Source organism: Arachis hypogaea, chromosome 20, assembly GCF_003086295.3.
Source record: "Arachis hypogaea cultivar Tifrunner chromosome 20, arahy.Tifrunner.gnm2.J5K5, whole genome shotgun sequence".
In the NCBI taxonomy this organism is placed as follows: Eukaryota; Viridiplantae; Streptophyta; class Magnoliopsida; order Fabales; family Fabaceae; genus Arachis; species Arachis hypogaea.
This window is the reverse complement of record NC_092055.1, coordinates 5,622,802-5,644,680: the sequence shown is the minus strand read 5'-3', so window position 1 is coordinate 5,644,680 and position 21,879 is coordinate 5,622,802. Positions and strand designations below refer to the sequence as shown.

Sequence of the window (21,879 nt, the reverse complement as noted above, 5' to 3'; positions counted from 1 at the left end):
CTTTATTATATATATTAGTGTGATATTTATTTATTTGATACAGGAGTTTTTTTTTTCAAAAAAAATAATTAGGAGACAAGAGTCTTGACACATCTCTTTAATTATCTTTCTAGATATTTTTTAATAAAAAAATATTTTTACTTTTTAATGTTTACAAAATAATATATATTTAAATTTTTATTTGTTCAAATATTAAATAATAATTAAAAACTGATTTAATACTCTCCAACATTACGGATAATGTTACTTTTTTTTTTTTTAGCATAGTTTGATCCTATATATATGGTAGCTAGTTAAATCACATGCTAACCTTTGTGAGACTTAGGGTGTATATAGTACCTTAGAGCATCTAACACTTGGTAACAAGTAATTGGTGACTAAGCAAGGAAAACTTTGTCTCGGAATACAGAGGTACTATTATTATTGGCAGCTATAGAAACAATTTACAAGTCAACAATGTAATACTCACTCTCAACGTATATTGTTGATTAATGAAAGCAGTGTATATAGCTAGAAAACGAAAGCAGAAGAAATATGTGAGATTATTATTGATTCATAGAAAATTGAGCACGAGAGAAGGGATCAAACAAAGGGATTCAATAATTAAATTAAGGTTCCAACTCGTAAGAACCCCCCATTGTAGAGATGATTTCATTTTTAGTCCACGTTGAGACCGACATCTTAATTTTACTGGATGCTTTCTAACTCCTGTACCTTTCATCATTTTTTTTTGAAATTGTGGCTCACGGATTAGGACCAGATTTTTTAGATTTTTAAAATTGAGAATATATATATATATATATATATATATATATATATATATATATAGATATATATATATAAAACTTAACTTTAGAAATGCATTATTCCCCTATATATGTTGGTGTATTTTGATTTATAAGAAATAGTATATTATGTATAATATATGGGGTAAAAACTCAGGTGAAGTCGACTTCACGTGAAGTTGATACTTGAGAGTCGTTAGATGAAGATTTAGTCAAATTAGTCAAATCATTTAACAGACTGTCAAATATAAATTTCACGTGAAGTCGACTACACATGAGTTTCCACCAATATATAATTATGTTCTAAAGTTCTACAACTTGGAGAGATTATCCAATTTCCGAACATTTTGACATGAATGGATGGTGGGGAGACTTTTATCTCTAATATTAATCCTGTTACGTTATCAATAGCATTTTTGCCAATTTTTGCCAACTTTTATTTATAATTGTATTTAATAGAAGTGTCTTTGTAGATGTGTCTAACAAAAATATTTTTTTATAGCTGTGTTTAATAGAAGTGTCTTTATAAATATATTTTCTGGATATGTCTCTTTATATACGTATTTAAAATATAATACTTAATTATTATTGACAATAAGTTAGTAGATAATATATTGGTACCTTATACTTTTTCCTCTAATATATTGTCATTGGGGAAAATTTTCCCTTTCTTGAATTTTGAGATCCATTTTTCTAATTCACAGTTTCCCTCCCATTTTTCTAAGTGAATATATAATCAGAAGTTAGAAGAATTATGAGGTCAATTCAATTCAATTCAAGAAGTAAGAATAACTAAAGGGTTTAATTAATATCTAATTTAAAGATATATGCTAAAATTACTATTAATATAAATTTTTTATTTCTTACTTTAATAAATATATAACAAATAAGTATTTCAAAATTTAAATTTATATTTTCTCTTCAAGAGATAAGTTTATTAATATATATCTTTAAGAATCATATTAACTAAATCCTTAATGAATCTTAATGATGAAAGAGTTTTGGAATTCTACTAACTGGAAAGTAAGCTCAGTTGAAGATCATTAATGAGAAGATTACTTGGAAAATTCCAGAAACATACATATGTCGTTTTATAATGTTTGATCACTCCTCCACTCCATCTAAAAGTAGAGAGAACGTCATTGAGTTATCAAAGTTTATCTCATCCTTCATCATACGTTTCACAAACTGCCACGGAACCAAATATGACGATTATAAGTTATATCTGATCTTCCTATATAGGAAAGGATCTTGTATTTTCATTTTTTATTTTTTTTTCCTTTTTAATTTGAAAGGGTATGACTCATTGCTTAGTGCCTAACTGCCTATTACGGTGAAGCTGGCTTCTATGACCTATATTTACCTGAATTACTTCATAAGAAAAGAAAGACAATTTTTTTTAATTAAAAATAATGCAAAATTATTCTCTTGATTCCTTGGTAGTATTGGTTAGTTCATTATTATAATGGTCAAATGCATTCCAATTGGATGATGCTGATGCTTTTGTTTTTATCACTGCTTTTGTATTCATTCATTGAAAACAAAAATGATAAGCTGTTAACTTACTATTGGTTAACGTGGAAATAATGTCTTAAAGGTTCTAACCCAATCTTTCCTAATATACAAAAAGGTATAAAGTCAAACATTAATTTAATCATGTCTCGGGACTATACTGGATTTGTTTCCCTAATAATTCATATATTTACATTATTTCTCCTGGAAGATAGCCACCATTAAATAATAATACAACCATTATTGATGTTAAAAGTTAAACTAAAAATGTCTTAACCTTCTTTTTATTTTCTTGTTTTTTTTTTAGATAATTGAAACCAGACTTGATCTCATCTACAATTAAAACTAATTAATTAAAGAAAACATCACACGCTAGATAATGTTCCCCTTGCTTGATAATCTAGAGGCCACTGTGTCATGTGTCAGGTAACAAATTATTTTATAGCTTAGTGCCTGGATTATTGGCTAGATTTTGTCCCCCAAATAAAGAACGTTTTGTAGCACTACAATAATAATTATTTATTTCTCCCGTATATAGGTTTTTTTAGTTCCAACAAACTTTGATAATAAGTAGTAAGAACAGTAGTTAATGTTATTTAATTTGTTTAGAGGACACTTTCCTTAACATTTTTTAGCATTATTTACAGATACGAGATCCGAAGCTTACGCCACTAGAGAGGTAGGTAGCACTACTATGTTAACACGTACTTTTTTTAATTCCATCATCATCTTCTGTTAATTCCATTGGTAAGAACTTAGTCTGGTCCAAAAATGGATTGATGATAATACAAACATATATATAATTTAACAACGATGAGCAAAGCTGATTTGCTGCTTGTGAAATAAAAATAATGGAGCTCGAGAACTCTCCTCAGTTTCCTGCATAAATCAGGGTTTATAAGAGTCTTCTTATCCTATATATAAAAATAATGAAATAGGGAAGAAATGGACCACATGTTTATATGCGAATATGAATTATGAATAATTAAATTACGCATATAGGGGACAAGTAAGTGCATGCAAGAAAAAATAGGGTGATTTCTTAAGTGGTAATCATATTAATCCGGAGACGAAATCTAATCGTGTCCATCTTGTATTGGTGCAATTTTAATAGACATCAATACTTGGTTGAACCAAAAAAGTATGATACATATTTATCATTTATTAATTGGATTGGATGTGCACATAAAGAATCAACTAATCCCCACCCCTTTTGTCTACCTAGTTTCATTTAAGGGAGGCATTGTCGTATTTGTCATTAGAAGTTCGAGCTGATATATTTTCAGAGGTGTGATATATATATAGATCTTTCTTTAATTATCTATTAGACCTGATTTATAGATTTTTTTGTCATTGTTGTTTTATGTCATTGCCTAGGATTTCCATTGCCTATATGGGTGCTTTAGAATTTGCGTAGTTTCCTCCTTTTTGGAACGTTATTTATTTTTTACTTTTGTTCTGAGTCTCACATGCCTCTACATGTTTACTGTTGATCTTTTTGGTCCTGTACTGATAGAGTGATAGATTAGAACCTCAACTCCAAGCCCAGTAAATTATTACAAAAATAATATATTTCTCAATAAAAAAAAGTGGTATATCAAAAAATGCAGCATGCAGGAATAATATATGCACCATGAATTCACATTATTTTTGGTAAAGTAAATAATATAGTATACAAAAATGGTTCACACTCGCACACATAGTGAAAAAATACATGAAATACAGAGTAGGTACAAAGAAAAAGAAAAAAAAGAAACAAAAATATCTAAAAAAAAAACATGATTTTTACTCTCTCCTCTATATCTGTATATTTCCAATGTGCATCAAAGTAAGCACCTACAAAAAATTGTTTTGTAACCAGTTACATGATGATAAAATAGGGGTTCAATTCATTTATGTGATTACAGTTAAGAATATGTTGGGTAATTAATTGAAATGGCAATTGTGTAGACACTTGAGAGAGAGGGAGGGGGGTTGTGGGAAAAGATTCTTTACAATGGGAAGATTAATAGAGTGAGAAAATGAGAGTTTAGCACCATTGAATTTATAATTTTTATTTTTTCACTTTATCAACCTCCTCATTTGGCGAGGATAGTTTGACCGGAGGGAATTATAGCCAAATTAAAATATTTAAAAATGAATAAATGATCAATCCACAACATCAAAGTGATGAAGTTGTAGAGTGAGAGATAATTTCCAGAATCTGATGATGTAAACAGCCGTTGGTGACAAGGACTCCCCCGAACGGAAATATAACCCGCCGACCAGCTTGATCTGCAGCAAGATCTATTTCACTCCCGCTCCAGTCAGTTATCTAACAAAGCGTAGAAACTAAACTGTAATATACTAGACATAAGTACAATTATATATCAAGCAATTCAAAAACCCAAGATGGAAGAAAGTAGTACAAGTAAGAGTTTCCATCCGTTGTGCACAGTGCACATCATCCATCTTGCTACCAATTGCGTTAAAATCATAACATTCAAACAACATAGGAAACGATACCTTTCCACCAGCTTCATGAACGCATATCATGCCAACAGCATGGTCCCAAGCCTACACAAGACCAAGCAGAATAAATACAATTTCACTGAATAAATTAAGAACCAAATGATAGACGAAAAATTGATAGGCTACCTTTATAATGGTCTTCTCTTTTGCTCGGAGAATGAAAACAGATGCCCTACCCGAGGCCACCATCAAATACTTGCATAAACTGTGCATTGGTTCACAATAATGTCAACTCTCACAGCACTTTGCTAGAATCCTCTAAGTTTTGCTAGAATTTATTAAAGTTGGAAACAAATATAGATCATATATTGGACCTTCCACAACATGTTGCCAAAAGAAGAACTTGGTTGTCCCCCACATCATCGACATTGTTTGTTGCATTAAATGATGACGATAGTGGCAAAGATTCCCAAGTTTGGCTATCTGGAATACAGAAGTGTGCCTTCTGTACTAAGTTAGACCCATCCACAAAACATCTGGTCCAAACACTAGGTAATTTCGGCATACTATTCAACCTTTTTGTCCACGTTCCACAGCCTATGTGAGCAATCATTATAGTTCCTGATGCAGAAAGCATGTCTGCAACCTCCTCAAGTTCAGCTGGGGATTTCTTGGAAAAATCTTCCTGCCAGTTGGGGCAGCCCATAACACCAGCTACAATCTCTCCCTCAACCACAAGAGCCAAACCAACCTGTATGTTTTGTTTTGTTTTTTTTTTTTTAATTCCCTCAGACTATGATGAAGATAGTGGCAAAGTCAGATAAACCTATGACATACTACAAAGAAAATAAAATCAACGCAAGTATACCTTATCTTCTGATATAGATACACCGTTGTGTTATGAACTATACCATAGGCAGAATATACATTATAAGCACTATCACAAGCAAAGGTTTACACAGGAGATCTTGCAAATGGAAGCTTCAGGGAATTGTCTATATTGTATGCTATCATATGAAAAAATTTCACACAGTATCTATGGAGACTCAAGTCAACCTTCTTTGACACTTACCACATATAAGGCTTTGCCAGCTTTTACAAATCCACGTGTGCCATCAATTGGATCAAGCACCTATAATTATTCAATGGACTCGGAATAAGTTCTGTGAGGAACATCACAATAAGATGTAACTTTATGAATTTCCAACATTAAAACTTAGTATATATAGATCCTAGGAATCCATACAGAAAACCGGGAACTCATCATCATTTACTGATGTATAGATATGCAATGTGAACAACCATCTCATGCTATAGTATTTGATTGAATTGGTTAGACATACACACCCAATACGTGGCCGGTTCTGATCCAAATAAAAAAGCATCTTCGCCACCTCTATCAATTGCTTCCAGCACATCATCTTGTGTCAAGGGTTTGGAAGTGGGACTATCTATAGCAGTGATTGCATCAAGCACGGAACCTGCTAAGTTTCTTGATCGCAAGTAGGCAGAGTCCTCCTCAGCCACCAGAGGTATTGAAGGGAACAGCTTGTTTAACTCTATGTTTGTAATAACACAAGATATATCACCAAGGTTTTCTGATTAATTTCTGATAAATGATTTCAAATGCAAGTGCTGCTCAGAAATACCAGGTTGGTTATATAAATATAACTGTATTGTTATAACTATTGTTAAGATATAGAGTGACTAATTCGCCTCTCTCACTATACAAGAAGCTATTGATGAATCGCATCGCATCTTCAAAGTTTTTCAGTGTGTTCCTCTCCACAATTATAGAGACGAGATAGACATGGAAATGGAATAATGTTAATACCGAAACTGATGAGAGCCTGAACTCCGAAATCTGCGACGGTGACGGGAGTCTGGTCATTCTTTTGATGAACATTGGCGTCGGTTGAAAAGAGAGATGATTTCACCTGCAAAGTGCATGACACATAATATTTGGAATGCCTGAAGGAAAGGAAAAGAATATAATTGATGTAATACATGGAGGCAGAGACGGCAAGCCCTCTGAACAACGTGGACAGCAGCCTCCAGGTGTTGGTAATACTTGGCATCTTGCTGCTCAAATGGGAGCTTGGCCCTAACCTAATGCAATGCAATCGAATGAAATGAGTGAAAGATACAGGGAACAAGAGTGGAATATGGAAGAGACCTTACTCGGAAGCGTGGGGAGGTACCGCGGCGGTAGTCCAAGTATCGGTAGGCGGAGACGTGAGAGGCGGAACGCACCACCACCGGCACCATATCCATTACCCGATTACTATTGCTCACTCACTCTTCTCTGACGAGGAAACGGCGGCCACTATTGGGCCCACTTGGCCCATCTATTTTTATTGGGTTGGGCTTTATTCCTTTTTATAAATGTGTTAAGTTTGATTCTTTAATCGGGTTGCATTAGGCACTCAATTCAATGATAATAAAAAAAATTACGGGGATGGATCAGGTGAGTAGGTGACAACTCAGTAGTTAAATAAATATTAATATCCCAGACCAAAAAAATAAATAAATAAATAAATATTAATATATTCGATTTTTGATGGACTCACCAAACGAGTAAAAGGATAATTTTCGGATGACATAGTCATAATTAAAAAAAAAAGTTAACAGTAAAAATCGTCCTAAAAGATATTTCGATTTTTATTTTGGTCATCGAAAGATAAAATTAATCGAAATTGTCCACAAAAGATACACGACTTAGTCACATTAGTCATTTTCATCAGTTGGATGATGACGTGTCACGTTAAATGCCACGTGGCATGATGACGTGGTGAGTTAATACCATGTGTCACGAGATGATTGGTTGACGTATCGTAAAAAAGTTATTTATAATCAAAATAGTCTTTGAAAATTCAGACATAAGTCATTTTCATTCTTAAAATTTTAAAAATTAATCAAATTCATCCTTATATAATTTTTTTTATTTTTTCTTGATAATATTAAATTTAAAATATTTTTTGATACTACTAATTTTAATAGAAATGTAATTGACAAACAAAAAATTAATAATTGTATCTTTTCTTCTTAAAAATTTTTTCTATAAAATTATCTCTCTCCTTTAATTCTTCTCAAAATCTCTCTTATCCTTTTCTGTTCTAAAACATTTTTCTTACATTATTACATATATATATATATATATATATATATATATATATATATTATACTCAAAATTGAAATGTATGTATTTGTTAACCTAAACAAAGTTATACCACTTTTTTTTCTATTACATCTTTTTTTTCGATTGCGGTATTACTTACATATAGGATGTAAGGGTAGTGATATTAAAAGTAAAATTATATAATCTATCTCAAACATGTGAAACACACAAAAATTTATTACGATCTTTGCATGTAGTACGCTTAAGAAGCAATTCGTTTAGCATATATAATCTACTTATCTATTAAAACTGGGTTTTTTCCCAACTAACGAAAGTGACGTGTCGATCTCTCCTGACTCTGTTTTCCTCCAAAATGAACTTTCCTATTCCCTATTCTAAATTATTTTATAAAAAATATATTTATTATAATTATATTATAATTAATATTTAATAAATAATACATAATTATACTAATTTAGAAACATATCTTTATTTTTAGAAAGTAAATATAATTAAAGCACTCTTCTCTCTTCTAAAATTATTTTTAGAAAAATATCTTTATTATAATTATATTACAATTAGTATTTAATGAATAATGCATGATTATACTAATTTAAGAAAATATCTTTATTTTTAGAAAGTACTATTCTCATGTAATGAAAGCATTATTCTCTCTTTTAAAATTATTTTTTTTAAAATATCTTTATTATAATTATATTACAATTAGCATTTAATGAATAATGCATGATTATATCAATTTAGAAAAATATCTTTATAATAATTATATAAAATAATCTACTTAATATACTAAAATTGAATTTTCCCCAAACTAATGAAAGTAAGGTGTCAATTTCTCATGAATTTATTTTTTTTTGAAAATAAAGGCACTATTCTCTCTTCTAAATTTATTTTAAAAAATATCTTTACTAGAATTATATTACAATTAGCATTTAATGAATAATGCATAATTATACTGATTTAAAAAATATCTTAATTATAATTATATAAAAAGTTAAACATAAATTTATAATTCTAATTGTTATAAATATGATACTAACGTTCATAGTGGTAAATTGATATTGCAATAATTAATTTCTATAATTTTTTTTGAACTACTAAAGGCTATATATAGTGTTTTTTTGTGGTTAGTAAGTCTAAATCTAAGAATCAAAGCATTTTTTTTCTAATCTGTTATTCTTTTTTGATTGGGCAATTGAGCATATAATGAGATCGAATTTCCTCAATTTAGGTTCAATTTTGAAAAATTCGTGCCAACCTTGAAGATGCGATTCAAATATTGATACTATATTTAAATTTTGTTTCTCTTAAACTTTTTGTATTAAAAATAATTTTATAACATATTGTATTTTTTCAGAAACTACCGGTCTTTTGGTGCATTAATGCAATGCCATTGAAGAGAATAAAAGTCAATTTAATTTGACAATTTTAATAAGAAGATAGTCTGAATTTATACCGATTCTAAGTATTCGATCTTATGATGTTATTTCGGTTGGTTGTTACGATAATGACTCTAATCTATACGTATCTAAGGATTAGAATAGATTAAATATTATTTAAATAATTTAGTTCTAATATTGGTAGTTGATTAAATTAGTTTTAGAGAAATTTAAATTGTTGTCTCAATTTATATATTATGACTATTCTTTATGGATATGTTATTTTTAAACTTCTTAATATGATTTTTTTAAGTTTGTTTTCTTTTTTGATATATGTATCACCTTTTTTTGTATTTCAGATTAGTAATGCAATTATTAAGAGAAATGTAATTCATCAATAAATTAGAATGATTAAAAATTTAATTAAGATTAACTAACATCTGTTTTGGACACAAGTTTGATTAATTAAGATTAAGGTGTGAAAAAGAAAAAAGTGTCACAATATGTGGTTTTGCTTTCTTGCTAATATATAAAAATATGTGAAAAAAAATTATTAATCATACATATGAAAAGGGATCGGAGAATATACATGAATATAAAAAATAAAAAATTATTACTCGATTGTAGAATAAAAAATAATCATATATATATAAAAAAATAATCATAACAAAAAAAACTAGCATATGTGACTTAATTTTTTATATGTATAATTAATATATATATATATATAAACAAATATTTAGAATTATTTAACAAAATTAATATATATGTATAGATAAATAAAGAAATTATTATAATTTATAAAAATTACACAAACGATGACCTTAATAATAAAAAATAAAAAAATTATTGAATGATTGTAGATTCAAAAAAATTAATTATGATAAAAAAATTAATTAATATATACGATTTAAATATATTTATATATAATTTATATATATATATATATATATATATATATAAATATTTAGAATTATTTAAAACCATAAATATATTCTAAAAGTAAAAAAATTATTAACTAAACAATTGATATATATATATATATATACGAAAATTAGTATGATTTATGAATATTATTACGCATGTGATGGTATTAATGGAATAACAAAATCAGTATAATTATTGTAGGTTAAAAAAATTATTTATAATAAAAAATAAAAAAATAATTAATATATGTGTACTTAAATAAGGAAAGATTTAAAATTATTTAAACAAAATAAATAAATATATCTTACGAATAAAAAAATCATTGACTAATCGATTAATATATACTGGTAGTATAAATAAAAAAGAAATAGTATGTTTTCAATTTTGGGAATAAAACGTAAATAATTATAATATAATAATTTGTTTAATTATTAATATTTATAATTGTTATTTTAAATCATAAATTTAGAGAAAAAAAAAGTAGATTAACAAAAACGATTAATAACTATATTAGAGTTGATACACATAACACTAGATTAAGAAAAAATAAACGCAATTACTATAATTTAAATTAATTTTAATAAAATAATTTAAAATTATAATTTCAAACTTATCACGTGCATAGTACGAATTATTGAACAATTTATTATCATGTACATGGCACAGATTATTAAACAATTTCTCATGTGTTTTTTTTTTCCAAAATAAAAATACTATTTTTACTTATAATTATTATTCTTTATCAACTCTTTCATTTAAACACTAATATTATTTATTAATTTTTTTATTTTTATTCCTCACATTTATTAAAAATTCCTTTTCAATAATTTAGGTATTAATTGTTCATTGTTGTTATTTAATTAACTTATTTTAGGTATTTACTTATTAAAATTTTAGGTATTAATTATACCTCAATTACGGTATTAAGACTTTGAACATAATTTCAATTTAATTTTGGACAATATCAAAAACATATATATATATGATATTTTAGGTATTAATTATTATTATCTATTAATTTATTTTAGGTTTTTAATTATTAAAATATTATATATTAATTATATTCTATTTACCATGTTAAGCCTTTAAACATAATTTCAATTTAATTTTAGACAATGTAAGAAGCAAATATATATATAATATTAAATTAGAAGAGTAGATTTTAATTTTACATAAAATAATATAATAGATATAGAGTATAAATAAATTTACTTGACAAATATAATTATTCATAGTGTCATATTTTATTACGATAACATATCTTTGAGCATTGACTCTCTCTCTCTCTCTCTCTCTATATATATATTGTTATTTTTTCATTACATGATATATTTATTATTATATTTTAAATTTAGAGTTTCTTTGATCTAACATTGCAGTGAAAGAATAATAAGCAAACAAAAATAAAAAAAAATGGGAACATTCTAAATATGATTATCGCTAATTTTTTTCTTTAGTTTTCAAATATATTATTTATTTTATTTATTTAGAGTAATAACTAAATTTATTATAACTATAGTAAAATTATCTTTAAAATATTAGTATTATTAGTAAATTTTTAAAATTATTGACATATTATTAGTATATATAATAAGCAGTAAATTTTCTTTCATGTTTATTATTTAAAAAATTTATAATTTTTACATAGTCTTTATTCTATTTTTTTTCTATACCTAATGACTATTGACTACGATCCTATTAATAGTATCACCTATAGTAGATTATACGAAGAGAAAGTATGAAAAATAAAGACAAGAATTATAAGGCTATAAAAAGTTTCATTCAAGTTTGACAAGAATGAGACGGTTTACATAGAAATAGTTCTAATAGATGATAAGATTAATTGATTCATTTACTAAATTTTTTCAAGTAATGCTAAGTTCAATTTATAAATAGAGTTTAATTTTGATGCACTAACAGTGTAAAGCATTTTACATAGTCGTGCAATCACATCCGTTCTTTTGGATGACCATTCACGCGGTCAATGTGAAATGTATTTATTTTTATTGATATGTCATTACGTAATTGGATACACGTGTAAAACTACTTTACACTGTCAGTGTATCAAAATTAAATTCTTATAAATATTTGTAGTTCATATTTTAAGTTAATTTTATAAGTTACCATTTCACAAGTCAAAGACAATTCTTTTTAATAGCTTTGTAAATGTTAATAGCTTTTATATTTAATTTATTTTGCAATACGATAAAATTCATTGTTCAATCAAGTCAAAGACAATTCTTTTTAATAGCTTTGTAAATGCTAATAGCTTTTATATTTAATTTGTTTTGTAATAGGATAAAATTCATTGTTCAATCAAGAATTATTTGACAAAAATATTTGACAAATTTTGAGATCGAGAAATCAAGCAGAATATTTCTTCTGAGTGACACACGTGCAAAATATCTTTTAAGATGGAGTCAGGTATAGTACATTTGGTCGATGATCATAAAATTCTGGATAATCATTTTAATTTGCTTGCTCATGCTGCTATATTGAAACAAACAAATGAACGATTCTACTTATTTGGTACGTAATTAATTTATATTAACCCACATAAAATTATTTTCCTTTTGATTTTAAGTTTTGCCAAAAAATTGTATAATAACATCATTTTATCGATAACAAAAATTTTAACAGTTTATTTATGAAAATATTTGAAATTGTATTGTGACTTTTCTTAAAGGTATATCCTTTTATTAATATACTATTGTTAGTTTTATCGTTTAATATAAAATAAATCAGTAAATTCTTTTTATTTTATACACATTCGAAGTTATAATTTTTTATATTATTCACTCATTTGTCCTTAATTTGGTACTTTTAATTCAATTTTTTTGTTCAATTAGATGTTATTAGATTCTTGACTAGAAAAGAAAAACTCATATCATGGTCAAAAATAGAGAGAAGTGACCAGTACATTGTGATTGATCTTCATGATTTGCAGTATGTAAAATTTTAATATGAATATTTCTTTAGGTTATAATTATATGTTGTGGTGCAAATTTTTTTTTCTTTATATATTACTACTTACTCCCTTAATTCTCGCTTTCATTCAAAAATGAGAAAAAAATAAGATGTACACTATGAGATCAATTTACAATTCAATTACTTGATCATCTATGTGATCATCAAGCAACCGAATACATAATTTATTCTCTAATTTATAAAATTTAACAAAGACATTGGTAAACATATTGGTTTCGCATTTATTTATATATTTTATTTATTTATGTTATATTTGTAATTATATTATATCTATTTTTATCAATATATTTTTTTTAAAAATATCGTTAGTGTTAGCACATTGTGTATTAAATATATTAAATGATAGAAATACGTAACTATTTTCTTTTTCAGTCAAGATTAAGTAAAATACTGTAAATTAGACTTGCAATATCAACATATTAATAGTAAAATGAAGAAAAAATGTAATATTATATCAAAAAAAATTTTTAAATCATAATTGTAATTTATGATTGAAATCATAATTTAAATATTTTAAACGGATAATTTCATTTAGAGAATTCATAATTCAAACATAATTTTTATACACTTAATAGCTACATTCGAGTTAATACATTTAATACTATATTTAAAAAAACACGAACAATGCACATCATATTATTTATTTATTTATTAAATTATTACAATTCAAATTAATTTTAATAGAATAATTTAAAATTATAATTTCAGTTTTATCACGTGCATGACAATAATAAGGTGATTTCTTCGATACCTAACTAATTTGAGGGTATTACATACCCTTCTTACATGTTCCAATTAATTGGTGATAAGTGTATTCATTAATTTCAATCAGCAAATACATTTTTAATTTTAAAAATAAAAAATAATGAATTTAATACATGTATTAAATACTTTATATATACATATCTTAATATACTGTATATACATTTAACTCTGGTTAAATCAAATCACCATATGTGAAAAACCTTAACTAAATTATTTAAAAGAAAAAAAAAGAAAAAGAATTAGAATTGGGCCGTTGTATATGCTGCTGGAAAAAGAGGGAAGAACATAGAACCCTAATTCTTTTCATCTAATTTCGTCTTCTTCTCTTTTCTATATTTACAGGAAAAATTCGTTTCGTCTTCTTCCCTCTCCTTCACTCTCAGGATATACCTTCTTTTTCCTTCTTCTAATCTTCGAAAGTCGTCGATCTTGTTGCTGTAACCCAGAACAATCCATCGTCTTTTTATTGTTCTTCAATTTAAAGTCGCCGATTTTGTTGTTGCAACCCAGAACAATCGATCGTTCTGTTTACCGTTCTTCCATTCAAAGTCGTCAACATAACAAATCTCTCGGTCTCTAAACCAGATACCGTCACACTCTCAGTATTTGCAAATCGTTACAAGTAAGTCACACTGTTTGTTCTCTTTTTTTTTTTTCTCTTCTTTCATTCTTTCCATTGATTAAAATTAGTACTGTTTGCCTGCGACTAATAATTGGTACAAGTGTGTTTATTCTTTGTTACTATTTATCATTTACATAATCTATTTTGAAGCCTATTATCTTTGATTTTTTTTCTTAGTAATACTATTTCATTAATTTAGAATCCCAAAACAAAGAGTATTTCAAAGAGTACTAGAAAAAAAAATTAATAGTAGCAATTCTTAATAACATAAAATTTTGGGTATTGATGATTATAATCCTATTTATGATTTATTAGTTTATACTTGATTATATATATGTGATGTTCATTTTAAGCGGTTGAACAAATCAATAAAAATTAGTATACTAATAATTGGATGTGCCAGCTGAAACCATTCTTAACAAGGTGATCTATTTTCTCTTCTCGAATTGTTATGTTGAATTTACTAAGTATTGGTCAGTATTCAATTAATTCATTTGACAAATAATTGATTAAACGTCTATAGCATTGAAGGAATAGTAATGTAATCATTTTCTTATCATTTTCGAAATATTTTTTAGGAGAATAAAGGTGAAAAATATGATGCGCTCAACTCACAAATCATAAAGATGCAAGAAGTTGTCACTAACTTGCAAAACATGGCCTCTGTCAACCAATCCATGATGCCAATGATGCCTTACTTTAACCTCATGCCGTCACAATTTTATAATCATTTGGGAGGATTTAACCCAAACTCACCTTCTTATCCATCACTTTCAATGCCAATGACCATGTCTCTATATGCAAGTCCCTTTGAAAACCTTTCGTCTGAGTAAGTCATGACAGACACAATAATGAAAAGTTGGTCACTCCCCCGGTTAAAAAAGCTTCTTTTGACAGAAAAAAATCTATTCTCAGTGTGAAGAAGACTAATCCTAAAATTTCTAGAGTCCAGTCATCCAAAAAAATACATGATAAACAATTTTGTATAGCAGATACTCCATCAACTGATATTGTCAAATCATTGCTGAGTAATGCATCTCCTACTGGTTATCATATAAACCAGAGGATTCCAGGGTTTACAAAACTCCAACCGAAAAATCTTGGAGTAGAAGCTCCATTTGTAAGTGTCAATTGCTTAAGTTTTATTCGTCCAAACACTTTTGAAGATTTTCTAATTCTCGAGTTATTTTAAATTTGGAGACTTAATTTTTGTTATCTTTTATTTTTTCTTAATAGTAGCTATCAGTATTGTTTGCACCGTCAACTACCATGGAATTAGATAACATTAAAATTATAGTTGCAACCTACATATTTGGAACAAATAAAGATAATGAGTTTGGAAGGTAACTTATTTTTGAAAAAATATTATCTTTATACTTTGTCATCTTACGATCGTATGAGAAGAACAATGATAGATTATTCTTTTTATATTTAATCAATTGTAGGCAAGAGATATTAGTAAAACGATGCAACCAGAGATTTTTTTTTAACTTAATTCCAAAGGGTTGGATTGACCAAAATGTAAGTTATTTTAGTTGATTTAATTTTGAATACCAATCTAATCTCATGATTATTATCATTATCTAACCATGTCTAATATTCATTTAGATATTGGACGTATATGCTCATATGCTAAATGATGAGGAAAAGACTACTTCCGGAGTTTTAAGACATTGGTATATGCCCACAATCTTTTCGGTAAGTTACGTGTAACTTATAAATAAATTGAAATCTTTTGCACCAAAAGAAATATATAATTTTCATCCTCATTGGGTGCAATATTTATATGTAACATTAGTTTGGTAATTTAATATTGACAAAATTATATTCTTCACATTGTATAGCAAATGGTATTGTCGGGAACTATCCCAAGTAGTCAAGCTCAAGAATAAAGAGACATTCATGGACAAAGTTAAAGTCCTTGGAAAGGTAAAATCATATGATACAATTTCTTATGACTATATGAGACTTCATATTGAAGTCACTCCCGTGATAGAAATTTTAATACTCTTCATAAATAGAATTATATTTTTTAACTATCACAAATAAAAAACAATTAATTCTTGTATATATGTACATATTTATGTACCTGTTAATGAAGATATTCTTTATTGGTATCTTGTTATCTTTGACATGAATCAGTGTCAAGTAATTTTGTTGGATTCCAACCCAGATCTTAAGAAGAAAATACGTAAAATATTCAGCATTAAACAACTGGTATATCATTTCTGTATTCAAACATTTATAGCATCAATTTTACATCTTCATTTATACTATTTTTACCATTTAGAAAAATACTAATTTAATCTTAACCACTTATTAGGCCTTGTACCTTGAAGGGGCCTAAGGTGTCTGAGTTTCCTATTTTGGAAGCTCTCGGAATAGGAAGACAAAGAAATGACTCGTAATTTTCGAGCTCTTTATTTAGTTTGTCAAGCAATCTTTTTTTTTGTCACATTGTCTAACTAGTACTTTTTTTTTTCATATAAAATTTAACATAGCTTTGATTGTGGTATTTGTGTAGCAACTTGGATGAAAAATTGCATTTGAATTGATGATTATAACATTTATGTAAGTTACATTTCATGATAAATTTCTAATTACATAAGTGTGACTTACTGCTGGTTTTATCATTTGAAGGTTGATGATGCAACTAGGATGCGCATTGCTATAGATTTGATCATGAAGTCATACAATCTGAAAAAAAAACACCATTATCAAGGCTGCTAAGAAGAACTACGTAAAATTTGAGGAAAAGAACAAGAATTTAGTTAAAAAATAAGAATATATGTTACTTCTTAATGCATCAGTTCGAAAAATTCTAAATAAATTATGTTAACTATAAATGATATAAATAAGTCATTTTGGTGCTAATACTTTGTAATGCGACTTTTTTGTGGTAGCTATTTATTGTTTAGAATCTTTCTATATATAAATTAAAATCTATAACAATCTTATATATTTATATTTTGAAATATTGAATTTTCTTTCTTTTGTAGGATTTTGTTATGACAGATTTTTTTATAGAATGTGTCAACAATTTTTATCATTCAAAAAATTTTCTATTGATTAAAGACCATATAAAAATCAACAACAAAAAAGGGTATGTTTACAAATTTTTAATGTATATATCACTTTAAATACATATAGAAAAGTAATCCCTAATTATATTATTTACAAAGAGAATTTCAATCGAAGTTGGCTTTTTAAATATATTAAAATAATGCATCCTTTTCTTATACAACTAATTGAAGGAGTGGCTGATTTTTAACAAATCAAATTTATAACTTCTTCATTACTTGCATGTCACGAAACTATCATTAAATAAAAATCAATAAACCTTAAAAATATAATTTTGTATTACAAGTAATTAGAAAAGACCACATATACAATAATTTTAACTCAATAATGATCACTGTTACATAACTAATTTAAACTCGTATGTTTAAAGCAAATTTTTTATTGATTTGTTCAGCCGCTCAAAATGAACATCACATCTATATAATCAAGTATAAACTAATAAATTATAAACAGGGATTATAATCATCAATACCTGAAATTTTATGTGAGTTATAACCTGTATCTATGTTGTAGGATTATTAAGAATTGCTACTATTAATTTTTTTATTTCCTAGTACTCTTTGAAGTACTCTTTGTTTTGGTGATTCTAAATTAATGAAATAGTATTGCTATTGAAGGAGAAAAAAATCAAAGATAATAAGCTTCAAAATAGACTATGTAAATGATAAACAGTAACAAAGAATAAACACACTTGTACCAATTATTAGTCGCAGGCAAACAGTACTAATTTTAATCAAGGAAAAGAATGAAACAAGAGAAAAAAAGATAACAAAGAATGACTTGTAACAATTTGCAAACGCTGAGAGTGTGACGGTATCTGGTTTAGAGACAGAGAGATTTGTTATGTTAGCAACTTTGAATGGAAGAACGGTAAACATAACAATCGATTGTTATGGGTTCCAACAACAAAATCGGCGACTTTGAATTGAAGAACAGTAAAAAGATGATGGATTGTTCTGAGTTACAGCAACAAGATCGACGACTTTCGAAGATTAGAAGGACGAAAAAGAAGTATATCCTGAAGGAGAGGGAAGAAGATGAAAACGAATTTTTTCTGTGAATATAGAGGAGAGAAGAAGACGAAATTAAATGAAAATGATTAGGGTTCTATATTCTTCCCTCTTTTTCTAGCGGCATATACAACGTCCCAATTCTAATTCTTTTTTTTTTCTTTTAAATAATTTAGTCAAGGTTTGCCACATATGGTGATTTGATTTAACCAAAGTTAAATGTATGTATATTATATTAAGATATGTATATATAAAATATTTAATACATGTATTAAATTCATTATTTTTTATTTTTAAAAATTAAAAATTTATTTGCTTATTGGAATTAATGAATACACTTGTCACAAATTAATTGGAACATGTAAAAAGGGTATGTAATACCCTCAAATTAGTTGGGTATCGAAGAAATCACCTAATAATAATAATAATAATAATTAAGCAACAAATTTTCAATATTTTGTAAAATTTGAAATTGAAGCAAAATTTGTGGATCTTCTTGAATTTTGACTTTTAATATCACTACCATTACATCCTATATATAAGTAATACCGTAATGAAAAAGAAAAAAAAAAGATGTAGTAGAAAAAAAATAGTGGTATAACTTTGTTTAGGTTAACATACATAAATTTTGATTTTGAGCATATAACTTTGTTTAGGTTAACAAATACATACATTTTAATTTTGAGTATATATATATTCCAGCAAAATGTAATACTGTAAGAAAAAGGTTTTAGAATAGAAAAGAATAAGAGAAATTTTGAGAAGAATTAAATGAGAGAGATAATTTTATTGAAAAAAATTTTAAGAAGAAAAGATATAATTACTAATTTTTTGTTTGTCAATTACATTTCTATTAAAATTAGTAGTATCAAAAAATATTTTAAATTTAATATTATCAAGAAAAAATTTAAAAAAATTATATAAGGACTAATTTGATTAATTTTTAAAATTTTAGGGATGAAAATGACTTACATCTGAACTTTCAAGGACTATTTTGATTATAAATAACCTTTTTACATGTCAAGTGAGTGTCACTGATCTGACACATCAACCAATCATCTTGTGACACGTGGCATTAACCCACCACGTCATCATGCCACGTGGCACATAACGTGACACGTCATCATCCAACTGACGGAAGGACTAACGTGACCAAGTCGTGTATCTTTCGAGAACGATTTCGATTAATTTTGTCTTTCGAGGACTAAAATGGAGATCAGGGTATCTTTCAGGGACTATTTTGACTATTAACTAAAAAAAACTATATGTACCTATCAAGTATCATGGTTAATGATTCGGTGGTCCTCACTTGTTTTTTCACCAATTGTGGTGAAAACTTAAATCAACGGTTAGATCATTATTAATTTTGATCCAACGGTGGGTTATATTTTGTCAATTATAATCAATTTTTTTTTTTGCAATTAATGGTATATGAACTAGGGCCAATAGAATTTGTTATTTCTACAAAAAAATTTGCTGAATCCTAAATTTCACCCACACACAAAATTGAATTTCATAATTTCCAACTAGTTAAACACACAATTGTCTCCCTTCGTCAACGTCAACATCAACATCAACATCAACATCTTCTTCTTCACTCTAATATTAATTCTGTTGATGTTCAACTATACATCTCCTAAGTTTCATATTTTACACCCTTACAAGCTTATTTCTTTATCAAATTTACGGCGTATATCTTATCTCTCAATCTCTGCGAGGAAGCAATCTGAATTCCAATGTCTAATGAGGTAGGTTTTTTATCAATCTGAAACCCTAAGTCAGACTCTTAGGATTAATTTTGATAGATTTCTTGCATCATGCCATCAAATACTTAGTCTAAATTAATTTGTTCATGTAGTATTATGTAGATGACACCAATAATGTTGACGGGTTTCACGGGAATTTGGAGAATCCCTTGAGAAACGGTGATGAGCTCCTGGACGACGATATCTTCATGGATGCTAACTTGGCAAATGCAGAAGTTGATGCTTCTGAACCCAATGAAGGTGCCCATTTTGATCAATTGGATGAATCTTATAAGATTGACGGGTGGGAGGACATAGGAAAGACTGAGTTCTTGAATATTGTAGATGTTGATATAAAAAGATATCATTTCAGTGATCTAGGAGTGACTTTTGATTTCTACAATGCATTTGCCAAGTCAAGGGGATTTAGTGGTCGGAAAAGTAAGATGCGAAAGCACAATGGGATAATCAATCGACAGAATTTTGTTTGTTGTCGCAAGGGCTTCCGACAGCAGATAATATGCATACCAGAAAACAAGATGTGACTGTAAGGCAAAGGTTCAGGTGTCATTTGACGTTGTTAGTGGTCGCTGGATTATTTCAAAATTTTTTGATTTGCATAATCACGACCTTCTTCCTCCAATTTTTACTGCAAAGCTTCCTGGTCACAGAAAAATACCTGCTGCAGACATTGAGCAAATAAATATAATGAGGAAGGGTGGATTAGGCACTGCACATATTTTTGCAGCACTCTCAAGCCAATCTGGTGGTCACCACAATGTTCCCTTTTTGCCCAGGGACTTGTACAATCAAGTCGCACAGCAACGTCGATGGTTGAAGGGTGATGCTAGTGCAACTCTTCAATTTTTGAGGAAGATGAAGTCCATTGATTCTGTCATGGTTATAAGATATGAGGTTGATAGGTTTCACTCGATAAAGAATTTATTTTGGTGTGATGGAATAAGCTAAATGAATTATCAATTGTTTGGTGATGTATTGGCTTTTGACGCTACTTACAAGAAGAACAAATATCATTGTCCGCTTGTCGTTTTTTCGGGTGTTAATAACCATAACCGCACAGTTGTCTTTGCGGCCGCCCTTGTGTGTGATGAGTCGGAGCAAACATATATTTGGTTGTTAAAAAGTTTGCTGGAAGCAATGAAGGGGAAGGCCCCAATTTCAGTTATCACAGATGGTGCCCTTTCAATGAAAAATGCAATCGAAAAAGTTTTTCCTAATGCACATCATCGCCTATGTGCTTGGCAATGCCACGAGTAATGTAGGTAATCCTAGGTTCACATCGCAGTTTAAGAAGTGCATGCTGGGTGATTACGATGTTGGTGTATTTCGTAGTAAGTGGGATCGGATGGTTGAAGAGTTTGATGTGCAAGACAAGCAATGGATAATTGATATGTATGATAACCGTCATAGTTGGGCAACAGCACATATCCGTGGGAAGTTCTTTGCTGGGTTTAGGA

At 27.9% G+C, this 21,879-nt stretch overlaps 1 protein-coding gene across 2 annotated transcripts; it reads right to left on the bottom strand.

Annotated features, from left to right (window-relative positions):
* Positions 1-4,325: 4,325 nt before the first annotated feature.
* LOC112784163 (putative 3'(2'),5'-bisphosphate nucleotidase, mitochondrial) lies at positions 4,326-7,095 on the bottom strand. 2 transcript variants are annotated; one of them, XM_025827287.3, is made up of 9 exons: positions 6,930-7,095; positions 6,756-6,857; positions 6,583-6,685; positions 6,096-6,307; positions 5,821-5,880; positions 5,123-5,499; positions 4,935-5,013; positions 4,803-4,853; positions 4,326-4,611 (listed from the first exon to the last, which is right to left on the bottom strand). In XM_025827287.3, the coding sequence occupies exons 1-9, from the start codon at positions 7,020-7,022 to the stop codon at positions 4,459-4,461; spliced, it is 1,230 nt and encodes a 409-aa protein (XP_025683072.1). In that variant the 5' UTR covers positions 7,023-7,095; the 3' UTR covers positions 4,326-4,458. The 2 variants fall into 2 exon arrangements, with proteins under 2 accessions (XP_025683072.1, XP_025683073.1); XM_025827288.3 differs by having other exon boundaries at positions 6,583-6,857; positions 6,950-7,087.
* Positions 7,096-21,879: the final 14,784 nt, after the last annotated feature.